The sequence below is a fragment of the Strongylocentrotus purpuratus genome, unplaced genomic scaffold (assembly GCF_000002235.5).
Source record: "Strongylocentrotus purpuratus isolate Spur 01 unplaced genomic scaffold, Spur_5.0 spur5_scaffold_2, whole genome shotgun sequence".
Taxonomy (NCBI): Eukaryota; Metazoa; Echinodermata; class Echinoidea; order Camarodonta; family Strongylocentrotidae; genus Strongylocentrotus; species Strongylocentrotus purpuratus.
This window is the reverse complement of record NW_022145605.1, coordinates 38,663,876-38,677,660: the sequence shown is the minus strand read 5'-3', so window position 1 is coordinate 38,677,660 and position 13,785 is coordinate 38,663,876. Positions and strand designations below refer to the sequence as shown.

The window sequence follows — 13,785 nt, the reverse complement described above, 5'->3', positions numbered from 1 at the left end:
CAAGCAAAGCAAACTAGAAAGCAAAACAGGCTTTTATTTTTTGTTGTGCAAAGGTAATTCTTTCTATAAGCACTGTTAATAGAGATCGTGATAACATACACATGTAAACGTTCTAGGGTATTAGAAATATTTAGATATGAGGAGTTTAGGGTGCTGGGTTTCTTATGATGTAATGATAGGCCTACAAATGAGGTAATGATAATGATACAAATATTCATGTACATGTACCACCGCAGCAAAACAATGAGAAAAGTTCAAATGAGTATGAAAAGAACTTAATATGCATATGAAAAAACAAACCCATTTCACAAAATTCTCCGCTGAATCCAGTGGGACATTCGCATGTGTAGTTAGTGATAGAGCCGACTACTGTGTTACAAGAAGCGCCATTTTCACAGCTATTGTTACCACAAGGGTTTATTTCTGGAAGGTTAGAAACATATTTACAAGTATAATGATTTGAAGTACAGCGAAGGCAACGGTAATACAAATAGTTTACACACAAGATGAACAGTCTACGTTTTTAGGTATGAGATGTAAACAAAAAATGAAATGGTAACACAAACTTACGAACAAGTCACGTCAAATATTAAACAGAGAATACTTATATTAATTTTGCGGAGCAGCCTTCCCGTACGTTTCTCTTTGTGACGATTAACAATCTTAAGTGCCTACAAATTTCCCAGACCCATTGAAGGACAGCAAAGGCAAAGGGATGAGGAGATATCGTGATTACGATAAATACGTCGTTGTTTATTTTTTTTGTAATGCCTAAAAAGCATGAAACTCGAAAGCCTACCTTCTTCGCATAAATCCCCGGTGTATCCAGGCAGACAAGAACAGGAGTAGTTAGGGAAAGTGTCAGGGATACATGTCGCCCCATTAGAACAGTTATTGGTATCGCAAGGATCTAAAGCTTTTTTTTTGCCAAGACAAGATTAATGTAAATTATTGTTTATGGTTTAATGCTATATATTTGATATGAAATGGTATATCGATTGAATGGACAATTGGAATGATACCTTGTCATTTCGATAGAAACAATGTTCTAAACTTGTCACATTAACAGTTCCAGTTGAAAGAGAGACATTTCTTTCTTTCTCCCACTGCCTATTCCGACAGTTTACTTCTATCAACTTTAATATCTGTCATTACAGAGGGTGTAAAGTAAATCAAGTCTAAACTAACACTAAAGAGCCCAAACATCTGACAGGGTTTAAAGTTTAAGTTGCTGTCAAAGAATGTTTAGAGTTAAACCAAATTATTTACATTTAGCCTACAGTTACAAAAGATATTACACAGGCCAATACGTCAATATTCTAAGTAAATCGTTTATTTGAACTCAAAGGTGTCATAAAAGATTTTCTTCCGCGAATACACATTTTTTTCACATCTTTCTCCAGAAAATCCAGTCAGACAATTACAAGTGAAGTTTAAAGACTCGAAAACGAGAATAGAGGTAGCCCCATGTTCACAAAAGCTGTCAACCACTGATCGAATTCGATTTTTTTTTTCTACAAAGAGCGTATCGAAAACCTACCCTTTTCACAAAGATCCCCGGTGTATCCAGGCAGACAAGTACAGTTGTAGTTAGGGAAAGTGACAGGGATACATGTCGCCCCGTTAGAACAGTTATTTGTATCACATGGATCTAAGGCTTTATTCGCCAAGACAAGATTGAAGTATGTTGTGATTTATCATTTTTGATCCTTTGGATGTTTCAACATTAAAGTTGTTTAGGAGATTATTCCACTCCAAAGCGTATTAACACTTGCCACATAATCCCAGTATATTCAAACAAACCTAATTTCCTTGATACGTTTCAGCAAAAACATAGGAGACATCGAGTTCTATTTTGTATAAATATCTGCATTAATACGTTTTAGATATAGGGTATTTCGGTTTTGAAATCTAAAGCAAAGTGTATCTTCATTATAAAAAATAACTACGTCCGTATCTAATTTTCCTTCGGTAGAAATATGAAATGCACAATAGGTAATGCACATGATTAATTTGATTTCAAAGGACATAAAAGATTTCCTCCCGCGAATACACACCTGTTTCACATTTTTCTCCAGAAAATCCAATCACACAATCACAAGTGTAGTTTAAAGACTCGGGAACGGAAATACAGGTAGCCCCGTTTTCACAAGAGCTGTTAGAACATTGATCTATGCGTACATACAGATACAAAGGACAAAGCGTTAAAAGCGGAGGAAGTGAGGATTGATGGTCTAAGAAAAAACTTATACAAATGAGCACAATCTATTAAAAGCAATCTAATACAGTTTAGTACACACTTTACATCATTGTCAATAGGAAGAGACAGGGATGTTAGCATTCATTGTTTTGATGTAACATAAAGTTATATTTCCCTCTAATTGCTACTTTACATTTAACAAGCAGAGAATTTATTTAAATATCTCAAGCATGATAAAATTTTGTGTTTTGGTTTGTCATGACAATAATATGATGGTTGATAAAGCCTATCTGTACTAGTTTATAGCAGGGATTAGACCGCCCTGTAAGGTCACTGGACAGGTGGTTTTCTCATCAACTCAGCTCTCAATTAACATTTAAAAAAGAGGATCATGGGGGACCAATGGTCACCGATTAGGCATTGTCTTCTATATATAGGGAGCAAGTTGCTACAAGTAGGACAGTGTGGCTGTAAGGAAAATATGTACAAACATATATTAGAATAACAATATTTCCAAATGAAAACATATTTGGGTAGTTTTTTAATTCCATCTGCTTTCAAAACGACTGTTGTGTGTATAATCTAACTGTTATTCGTCTTATATTACAGTAATCCTACTTATTTCGTTAACTGTCAACAGCTATTGTGTTTCAAATGACAATTTTGTTTTCATCAACATCATCATGTTTTATGATAACGATTTGATCTTCATGGAAGATATCACGATAAGTCTTACATCTTTCTTTACCATTTCAAAGTTTAACGCGGATGAAAACATCAAAGTTTTATTTAAAAAAAAACTCCTTAAGACACACTTACATGTCAATTCACATGTTGTTCCATTAGTCAGAGCTGGACAGTTACAAGTAAAGTTGTTTCCATTTGGGATGCAGGTGCCCCCAAAACGGCAGGGGCTTGAGTCACAAGGGCCAAAAATTGGCGGCACTTAGGGGTCGGACAAAGGATAATACATTACAACGATTTTAATGTAGAATAATAACAGTGACTTTTTTTCCCGCTTAAGGCATCGTAATTACATCATAATTATCATTACCCCGGTCACTCGATTCAATTTTTATTCCACACAAGCTCATTTCCGAAGGGTGGTTCCGGTAAGGCGCCATGTTACAAGAATGTGAAGATGTTAAAAGTTGACACTAAACTTCGTAATAGGAACAAATAAATTATGCATTTCACATTTCTCTGAACATTAATTTCTTCAAAGGAGCGTCCAAAAGCATTACGGAAGTAATGTTGTCAAATATTATTTAGCGGTAACAACACGATATGAGGAAAAAACAAGAAAGGCTAAATGAATGTTAATTTAAATTGAATAAATAAAGAGTCGTGTTATTCTAATACGATAATACTTTTCTTGCTGGCTCGTAGACTCATTTATATTTTGAATTAAGAATCATATTACATCTATGTTAGTGTGAAATAGGAAAAGTATCTTCAGATACATCTGCATTATGAGTACCACTGAGTAAATACTAATTGATACAAATTAGATTAAATTACTTGTGCAGAGGGTGCCGGTGTATCCATTCTCGCAGATGCAATTGATACCACCTCCTACAAGACTTTCACAGTTGCCATTAGCACCACATATATTGGCAGTGTTCGTGTCGCATGTCTCCACTAGCATAAAGCACATTTTTGTTTGGGACAGAGTAAAAGTAAATACACATGTAGTAAGAAGGTGCATGTACACACACGCCATACACACACAGAGAGAGAAACAAACATTATAAGAACAGTAACATTAATAGCGAGACAAAAGCAGACATAACCAAACCGTTCTACCAAACAAATAAAATAGAAGCATACAAATGGTTGTTTTAGGTGATTATTCCACTCCAAAGCGTATAACACTTGCCACATAAACCCAGTATATTCAAACAAACCTAATTTCCTTGATACGTTTCAGCAAAAACATAGGAGACATCGAGTTCTATTTTGTATAGATATCTCCATTAATACGTTTTAGATATAGGGTATTTCGGTTTTGAAATCTAAAGCAAAGTGAATCTTCATTATAAAAAATAATTACGTCCGTATCTAATTTTCCTTCGGTAGAAATATGAAATGCACAATAGGTAATGCACAAGATTAATTTGATTTCAAAGGGCATAAAAGATTTTCTCCCGCGAATACACATTTCTTTTCACATCTTTCTCCAGAAAATCCAGTCAGACAATTACAAGTGAAGTTTAAATACTCGAAAACGAGAATAGAGGTAGCCCCATGTTCGCAAACGCTGTCAACAACTGATCGAATTAGAATTTTTTTCTACAAAGATCGTATCGAAAACCTACCTTCTTCACAAAGATCCCCGGTGTATCCAGGCAGACAAGTACAGTTGTAGTTAGGGAAAGTGCCAGGGATACATGTCGCCCCGTTAGAACAGTTATTTGTATCACATGGATCTAAGGCTTTATTCGCCAAGACAAGATTGAAGTATGTTGTGATTTATCATTTTGATCCTATGGATGTTTCAACATTAAGGTTGTTTTAGGTGATTATTCCACTCCAAAGCGTATTAACGCTTGCCACATAATCTCAGTATATTCAAACAAACCTAATTTCCTTGATACGTTTCAGCAAAAACATAGGAGATATCGAGTTCTATTTTGTATAAATATCTCCATTAATACGTTTTAGATATATGGTATTTCGGTTTTGAAATCTAAAGCAAAGTTGATCTTCATTATAAAAAATAACTACGTCCGTATCTAATTTTCGTTCGGTAGAAATATGAAATGCACAATAGGTAATGCACATGATTAATTTGATTTCAAAGGGTATGAAAGATTTCCTCCCGCGAATACACACCTGTTTCACATTTTTCTCCAGAAAATCCAATCAAACAATCACAAGTGTAGTTTAAAGACTCGGGAACGGGAATACAGGTAGCCCCGTTTTCACAAGAGCTGTTAGAACATTGATCTATGCGTATATACAGATAAATAGGACAAAGCGTTAAAAGCGGAGGAAGTGAGGATTGATGATCTAAGAAAAAACTGATACAAATGAGCACAATCTAAAACAATCTAATACAGTTTAGTACACACTTTACATCATTGTTAATAGGAAGAGACAGGGATGTTAGCATTTATTGTTTTGATGTAACATAAAGTTATATTTCCCTCTAATTGCTACTTTACATTTAACAAGCAGAGAATTTATTTAAATATCTCAAGCATGATACAATTCTGTGTTTTGGTTTGTCATGACAATAATATGATGGTTGATAAAGCCTATCTGTACTAGTTTATAGCAGGGATTAGACCGCCCTGTAAGATCACTGGACAGGTGGTTATCTCATCAACTCAGCTCTCAATTAACATTTAAAAAAGAGGATCATGGGGGACCAATGGTCACCGATTAGGCATTGTCTTCTACATATAGGGAGCAAGTTGCTACAAGTAGGACAGTGTGGCTTTAAGGAAAACATGTACAAACATATATTAGAATAACAATATTTCCAAATGAAAACATATTTGGGTAGTTTTTTAATTCCATCTGCTTTCAAAACGACTGTTGTGTGTACAATCTAACTGTTATTCGTCTTATATTACAGTAATCCTACTTATTTCGTTAACTGTCAACAGCTATTGTGTTTCAAATGACAATTTTGTTTTCATCAACATCATCATGTTTTATGATAACGATTTGATCTTCATGGAAGATATCACGATAAGTCTTACATCTTTCTTTACCATTTCAAAGTTTAACGCGGATGAAAACATCAAAGTTTTATTTAAAAAAAAAACTCCTTAAGACACACTTACATGTCAATTCACATGTTGTTCCATTAGTCAGAGCTGGACAGTTACAAGTAAAGTTGTTTCCATTTGGGATGCAGGTGCCCCCGAAACGGCAGGGGCTTGAGTCACAAGGGCCAAAAATTGGCGGCACTTAGGGGTCGGACAAAGGATAATACATTACAACGATTTTAATGTAGAATAATAACAGTGACTTTTTTTTCCCGCTTAAGGCATCGTAATTACATCATAATTATCATTACCCCGGTCACTTGATTCAATTTTTATTCCGCACATGATAGTGCACAAGCTCATTTCCGAAGGGTGGTTCCGGTCAGGCGCCATGTTACAAGAATGTGAACATGTTAAAAGTTGACACTAAACTTCGTAATAGGAACAAATAAATTATGCATTTCACATTTATCAGTGAACATTAATTTCTTCAAAGGAGCGTCCAAAAGCATTATGGAAGTAATGTTGTCAAATATTATTTAGCGGTAACAACACGATATGAGGAAAAAACAAGAAAGGCTAAATGAATGTTGATTTAAATTGAATAAATAAAGAGTCGTGTTATTCGAATACGATAATACTTTTCTTGCTGGCTCGTAGAATCATTTATATTTTGAATTAAGAATCATATTACATCTATGTTAGTGTGAAATAGGAAAAGTATCTTCAGATACATCTGCATTATGAGTACCACTGAGTAAATACTAATTGATACAAATTAGATTAAATTACTTGTGCAGAGGGTGCCGGTGTATCCATTCTCGCAGATGCAATTGATACCACCTCCTACAAGACTCTCACAGTTGCCATTAGCACCACATACATTGGCAGTGTTCGTGTCGCATGTCTCCACTAGCATAAAGCACATGTTTGTTTGGGACAGAGTAAAAGTAAATACACATGTAGTAAGAAGGTGCATGTACACACACGCCATACACACACACAGAGAAAAAAAAAATATAAGAACAGTTAACATTGTTAGCGAGACAAAAGCAGACATAACCAAACCGATTTACCAAACAAATAAAATAGAAGCATACAAATGGTTGTTTTAGGTGATTATTCCACTCCAAAGCGTATAACACTTGCCACATAATCCCAGTATATTTAAACAAACCTAATTTCCTTGATACGTTTCAGCAAAAACATAGGAGACATCGAGTTCTATTTTGTATAAATATCTGCATTAATACGTTTTAGATATAGGGTATTTCGGTTTTGAAATCTAAAGCAAAGTGAATCTTCATTATAAAAAATAATTACGTCCGTATCTAATTTTCCTTCGGTAGAAATATGAAATGCACAATAGGTAATGCACAAGATTAATTTGATTTCAAAGGGCATGACAGCTTTTCTACCGCGAATACACATTTCTTTTCACATCTTTCTCCAGAAAATCCAGTCAGACAATTACAAGTGAAGTTTAAAGACTCGAAAACGAGAATAGAGGTAGCCCCATGTTCACAAAAGCTGTCAACCACTGATCGAATTAGAATTTTTTTTCTACAAAGATCGTTTCGAAAACCTACCCTTTTCACAAAGATCCCCGGTGTATCCAGGCAGACAAGTACAGTTGTAGTTAGGGAAAGTGCCAGGGATACATGTCGCCCCGTTAGAACAGTTATTTGTATCACATGGATCTAAGGCTTTATTCGCCAAGACAAGATTGAAGTATGTTGTGATTTAATAATAATAATAATAATAATAACGTTTTATTTACCCAGGGGAGCCACTTCAGTTATGAAACTGCTTTCCCAGCGGGCCCTGCATAACATAACATGTTACTATTACCCTTCTCCAATCTAATATGCTGAGCGCCTACCTAGAAGGCTGAAGGTCCCATTGTTATAAGTCTTTGGTATGACTCGGCCGGGGATCGAACCCACGACCTCATTTTTATCCTATGGATGTTTCAACATTAAAGTTGTTTAGGTGATTATTCCACTCCAAAGCGTATTAACGCTTGCCACATAATCTCAGTATATTCAAACAAACCTAATTTCCTTGATACGTTTCAGCAAAAACATAGGAGATATCGAGTTCTATTTTGTATAAATATCTCCATTAATACGTTTTAGATATATGGTATTTCGGTTTTGAAATCTAAAGCAAAGTTGATCTTCATTATAAAAAATAACTACGTCCGTATCTAATTTTCGTTCGGTAGAAATATGAAATGCACAATAGGTAATGCACATGATTAATTTGATTTCAAAGGGTATGAAAGATTTCCTCCCGCGAATACACACCTGTTTCACATTTTTCTCCAGAAAATCCAATCAAACAATCACAAGTGTAGTTTAAAGACTCGGGAACGGGAATACAGGTAGCCCCGTTTTCACAAGAGCTGTTAGAACATTGATCTATGCGTATATACAGATAAATAGGACAAAGCGTTAAAAGCGGAGGAAGTGAGGATTGATGATCTAAGAAAAAACTGATACAAATGAGCACAATCTAAAACAATCTAATACAGTTTAGTACACACTTTACATCATTGTTAATAGGAAGAGACAGGGATGTTAGCATTTATTGTTTTGATGTAACATAAAGTTATATTTCCCTCTAATTGCTACTTTACATTTAACAAGCAGAGAATTTATTTAAATATCTCAAGCATGATAAAATTCTGTGTTTTGGTTTGTCATGACAATAATATGATGGTTGATAAAGCCTATCTGTACTAGTTTATAGCAGGGATTAGACCGCCCTGTAAGATCACTGGACAGGTGGTTATCTCATCAACTCAGCTCTCAATTAACATTTAAAAAAGAGGATCATGGGGGACCAATGGTCACCGATTAGGCATTGTCTTCTACATATAGGGAGCAAGTTGCTACAAGTAGGACAGTGTGGCTTTAAGGAAAACATGTACAAACATATATTAGAATAACAATATTTCCAAATGAAAACATATTTGGGTAGTTTTTTAATTCCATCTGCTTTCAAAACGACTGTTGTGTGTACAATCTAACTGTTATTCGTCTTATATTACAGTAATCCTACTTATTTCGTTAACTGTCAACAGCTATTGTGTTTCAAATGACAATTTTGTTTTCATCAACATCATCATGTTTTATGATAACGATTTGATCTTCATGGAAGATATCACGATAAGTCTTACATCTTTCTTTACCATTTCAAAGTTTAACGCGGATGAAAACATCAAAGTTTTATTTAAAAAAAAAACTCCTTAAGACACACTTACATGTCAATTCACATGTTGTTCCATTAGTCAGAGCTGGACAGTTACAAGTAAAGTTGTTTCCATTTGGGATGCAGGTGCCCCCAAAACGGCAGGGGCTTGAGTCACAAGGGCCAAAAATTGGCGGCACTTAGGGGTCGGACAAAGGATAATACATTACAACGATTTTAATGTAGAATAATAACAGTGACCTTTTTTTTCCCGCTTAAGGTATCGTAATTACATCATATTTATCATTACCCCGGTCACTCGATTCAATTTTTATTCCACACAAGCTCATTTCCGAAGGGTGGTTCCGGTAAGGCGCCATGTTACAAGAATGTGAAGATGTTAAAAGTTGACACTAAACTTCGTAATAGGAACAAATAAATTATGCATTTCACATTTCTCTGAACATTAATTTCTTTAAAGGAGCGTCCAAAAGCATTACGGAAGTAATGTTGTCAAATATTATTTAGCGGTAACAACACGATATGAGGTAAAAACAAGAAAGGCTAAATGAATGTTAATTTAAATTGAATAAATAAAGAGTCGTGTTATTCGAATACGATAATACTTTTCTTGCTGGCTCGTAGAATCATTTATATTTTGAATTAAGAATCATATAACATCGATGTTAGTGTGAAATAGGAAAAGTATCTTCAGATACATCTGCATTATGAGTACCACTGAGTAAATACTAATTGATACAAATTAGATTAAATTACTTGTGCACAGGGTGCCGGTGTATCCATTCTCGCAGATGCAATTGATACCACCTCCTACAAGACTCTCACAGTTGCCATTAGCACCACATAGATTGGCAGTGCTCGTGTCGCATGTCTCCACTAGCATACAGCACATGTTTGTTTGGGACAGAGTAAAAGTAAGTACACATGAAGTAAGAAGGTGCATGTACACATACGCCATACACACACACACACACAGAGAAACAAAAATTATAAGAACAGTAACATTATTAGCGAGACAAAAGCAGACATAACCAAACCGATTTACCAAACAAATAAAATAGAAGCATAAAAAGGGTTGTGCAATACGCTGGCACTAACTAAATACAAACATTATTCTGACAAGAACAGACATGTCTCCAGTTACAGGGATGATAAATCAATTTAAACGATGAAACAATACATATTGTATGCACAAAATAATTATATTAATATATTAATAACATATATTAGTGCATGTTTAGTTTATATAACTGGGCCTATAAATGAAGTAATGATACTGTTAAAAATATTCATGTACATGTACAACCGGAGGAGAACACTGAGAAAAGTTCAAATAAGTTTGAAAAGAAGTGAATACAAGAAAAAAAATACAAACCTAATTCACAAAATTCTCCGATGAATCCAATAGGACATTCACACATGTAGTTGATGAAAGAGCCGACTACAGCGTTACATGAAGCGCCATTTTGACAGGTATTGTTATCACAAGGGTTTATTTCTACAAGGTTAGACATATACGAAGGTAATGATTGAAAGCAAAGCAACATTCGAGTAACACTAGCACGTACAAAACTCATAGGACATAGAAGAGTTTAAGTTGAAGATGTTAAACATGTAACACAAACACAAACATTTGACTATATACTTTGGTTTTAAGTTTTAGAGGTTAAAAACATTACAACATATTTATATACATTTAATAACGTAGCAGCAATAGCATTAATGTTTCTATGAAAAGCGTAATAATCTGAAGTGCCTACATCTTTTTTACAAGCCATCACAAGTGAAGTTTTAAAGACTTGGGAACTGGAATACAGGTAGCTCCCTTTCACAAAAGCTGTTAACACATTGATCTATGCTAATTATGCATTATAAATATTATGGTTGTAAAGGGAAACATGTAGAAATATATGAACCAGGACAACATATATAAAAATAACAATATCTCAAAATGAAAATGTGTTATTAGTTTCCTGTTTGAAATACAGACCTGTTTCACATCGTTCTCCTGAGAATCCAATCGCACATTCACACGTGTAGTTTAAAGAGTTAGGCACTGGATTACAGGTAGCTCCATTTTCACAAGAGATATTAGCACATGGATCTATTTCTATGAATAAGCAAGGCAAATGGGTTGAAAATGAAATGTTTACCTCTTGCAAAGCGAATATATATATTCTACCTATTAGGCCTTTGCCATTTAAACGGACTTCAATTTATAAATTAATATTGATGAAGAATATGATTAAGGTTTCGAAGCGTTAAGACTACATTGCATTAAAATTGTTAAAAGAATGCTGCTACACTAGTTTAGTACATGCAGGGATATTCAAAGCTTAGATGTACATGTATATAGCGGTACAAGCATACAAATGATAATTTCAATAACACACTGAGACGGATATTGGTTTCATGCTACTTATGATCACAAGAAACGTCAAAGGTAAAACTATGATAAACGTAATGATAATAAATGTACGTTAAAAAATGGAAATTTAATATTGAAAGCACGTGTAATAGGCCATTTTCGTAATGTAACCAAATTTAAGGCATAATTCTTTGTGAAGCGTCTCAATACAAACTATTTCATTCACCTGATAAGAATAATAGTATTTCAATAGTCAGAATGCAAACTTCATATCAAGTGTTGCTAGGTAGGTAAAGCCATAATGTTTGTCCTACCTGGCAACAACTAATGCATTCAGTTCGGATTCTGTCTATTGAAATACTATTATGTTTATCAGGTGAATGAAATAATTTGTATTGAGGCACTTCACAAAGACTTATGCATTAATTTGGTTACATTACGAAAATGGCCCATTTACAAGATTACGGCACAAACGAACACAATAATGATGAGTGAATGAGCACTTTGGACGCAGTTTGTATAGTATGAATGATATGTCGAAATGAACAAATGGCTCTACACAATAAGAAATGAAGCCTCAAACTTTAATCCAGATACGGTACAATATCAGTACCCCTTCAATCACTTCTGGTGTAAGCTTGCACCACGGACGAAGTCTGCCTAAGAATGGTGCAGTATTGAACCAAAAGAGGTGCAAATAAGCACTGTGAGGGTTCAAATTTGGACCCTCTGGTGTGCTGTTTCACGATAGATTCTACATGTTTACCCTAAAGTCTTGTTAAGACATGTTACGTGCACCTGGTTTCTATTTTGCCATTCATTTAAATGTAAACTGGTTTGTATTTACCTGGAACAGCTTTTAATATTTATCGGCTCCATTTTAACAGATGTCTAGTTTATATTGCTATGATGAAATGCAATGTTTATGAAATTGTAGTGATAAGTGAAATGAATGAAAGAGGCGATATACTCCAGTCACACCGCCAAACTGACACCGCTCCGACTCCAAACCGACTGAATCCAGGCAAGTCGGGGTAATATGATTTTATGCTGGGTCTGGTGTCGGTTTATTTGGTGTGACTGAGGTAAGAGTGTGGAAATAGTTAAAGACAGCCATCAAGTTACCTGTCTGACATGTGGGTCCTCCCAAAGGGGGAGGACAGGAGCATGTGAAGGTTGTATCACCAGCAGAGTAAGTACAGGTTCCTCCATTGACGCACGGATCCGAATCGCAAGGACCCACTACATAGGCAAGTATGTATACTAGAGATTAATATTACGTAATGATAAAAGTGGACGCAGGCAGGGACCACGGAAAATTGATGCTTACTCAAGTGTAGCTAAGAATAAATCAGGAACACCATAACTTAAAACTTCAAAAAATGTACTTGATACTTGATATAATAAGCAAGGCCGGGGCTACAAGTTAACTTATTTTCTTTCAGAATGTTCTTAAATTAATGTTAGGCTTATTCCATTATGATCATCGTTTCAATGATCAGGTGCATTTGTTCAATTTTGTTAAAGGCTTATCCTTCCTCATTCTTAACAAAGTCGAAATGGAATGGAATATATTTATGTAGTTTTTTAATTCGATCTGCTTCCTAGTCCTGGGCAAAACGAGGGATGTGTGTATAATCTACTAGTAACTGTTATTCATGTTATATTACAATAACCTTACAGATTGTAAACCGTTGAAGGCTATCGTGTTTCAGATGTCCATTTTGTTTTCATCAACATGTTTCTTAATATCGATATCATCTTCATGTGAGACATCACGATCAGTTTTACATTTTTCTTTACCATTTCAAAGTTTAATCAAAGTTAACAAAATTATATTTTAAATTTAGAATCAAATTACATCTACGTTAGTGTGAAATAGGAAAAGTATCTTCAGAAACATCTCCATTGTGAGTACCACTGAGTTAAAATTAAGGGATATAAATAGGATTGAATTACTTGTGCATAGGATTCCGGTGTATCCTTCCTCGCAGACGCAATTGATACCACCTCCTATAAGACTCTCACAGTTGCCATTAGCACCACATAGCTTGGCACCGTTCGCGTTGCATGTCTCCACTAGCATACAGCAAATTTTTGTTTTGATTAGAGTACAAGTATGTTAAAAGGTGCATGTACACACATGCCATGCACGGAGGGAGAGAGAGAGAGAGAGAGAGAGAGAGGAACAGAAACAAAAACTGTGAGAACAGTAACATTGTTAGCGAGACAAAAGCAGACATAAACAAATGGAATTACCAAACAAATAACACAGAGAAGCA

General features: G+C 34.9%; 1 protein-coding gene across 11 annotated transcripts in view; it reads right to left on the bottom strand.

Annotated features, from left to right (window-relative positions):
- Positions 1-13,785, bottom strand: part of LOC105440969 (fibropellin-1-like) — an 89,853-nt gene that overhangs the window by 61,759 nt on the left and 14,309 nt on the right. For all 11 annotated transcript variants that reach the window (XM_030992371.1, XM_030992376.1, XM_030992372.1 and 8 more), the window contains exons 4-5: positions 13,463-13,582; positions 12,629-12,745 (exon numbers count right to left, since the gene is read on the bottom strand). In XM_030992371.1, coding sequence (XP_030848231.1) covers positions 12,629-12,745; positions 13,463-13,582 — 237 coding nt within the window. The remainder of the gene's footprint in view (positions 1-12,628; positions 12,746-13,462; positions 13,583-13,785) is intronic.